This window comes from Vittaforma corneae (assembly GCF_000231115.1).
Source record: "Vittaforma corneae ATCC 50505 unplaced genomic scaffold supercont1.99, whole genome shotgun sequence".
In the NCBI taxonomy this organism is placed as follows: domain Eukaryota; kingdom Fungi; phylum Microsporidia; family Nosematidae; genus Vittaforma; species Vittaforma corneae.
Window position 1 is genome coordinate 1 of NW_006889932.1, and position 947 is coordinate 947.

Consider the following 947-nt stretch of genomic DNA (forward strand, 5'->3'; position numbering starts at 1 on the left):
TAGTCTTCATCTGCCACACAAAACCATTCAACATCGTGCACCGATTTGCATCCCTCCTCCAGCACCGGAAATAGCACCGGCGTGGTCTTGTCAATCATCCCACACTCCTTGGCCACACTGATCGCCGTCAGAATGTTGTCCCCCGTGCACATCTTGGGACGAAGCTCAGCCTCCCTCAGCTCCCCAATCACCTTCTCCGTCTCCTCCTTCAGCTTATTTGCAAACACCAAAAACCCCAGAAACTCCAGGCCGCTCTCGTCTGTCTCCCGACTTCCATGCTCTGTAGCCTCCCTGTATGCCACTGTCAGAACCCTGTATCCCTCAAGCCCATAGTCCCTGACCTTCTCCACATAGCTGTCTGGCACACTCCTCAGAGTGCTTCTCATAGAGTCGGGCGCCCCCTTGCTGAATACAAACACCCTGCCCTCGTTGTTCTTCACCACCACACTGATCCGCTTTAGGTACAGATCAAAGTCATAGATCCTGAGAATCTCAAGTGTGTCTTCTGGACACTGCTCCACACTCGTAGACGATGAGCTGGTCTCTGCATTGAAAAACACAGTGCACTCGTCCTCCTTGCCGCCATACTCCTTGCACACTGCATGATACTTGTTCACCACTTCCATCTCTACGAATCTTCTATTGCCCCTATTGAAGATCTTCGATTGTGAAAACAGAAACATCTTCATGTCGAGTATGTCACCGGAGTACTGGTTGTCGAGCTCTACGACATAATGGCAGGTGCTGAGGGCCATTCTTGCAACTGTGTCGATGTCCTCGATTTTCTCGAATGACCTTTTGATGGTGTCGAAGCAGAGGATGTCCACGCCCAGCTCAGTCAGGGTGCCTGTCTTGTCGAAGACAACCAGGTCTACCTCGCCAGCTGTGTTGATTCTTGAGATGTCTGTGGTGTTAACTTTCTTTTTCAACAGCTGTCCGCGTGCATA

The 947-nt window shown here is 51.1% G+C and overlaps 1 protein-coding gene across 1 annotated transcript; it reads right to left on the minus strand.

Annotated features, from left to right (window-relative positions):
• VICG_02175 (HAD ATPase, P-type, family IC) lies at positions 1–947 on the minus strand (the record flags this gene model as incomplete). Its single annotated transcript, XM_007605558.1, has 1 exon — positions 1–947. A coding segment is annotated over one exon (947 nt), but the record flags the coding sequence as incomplete, so codon positions are not given.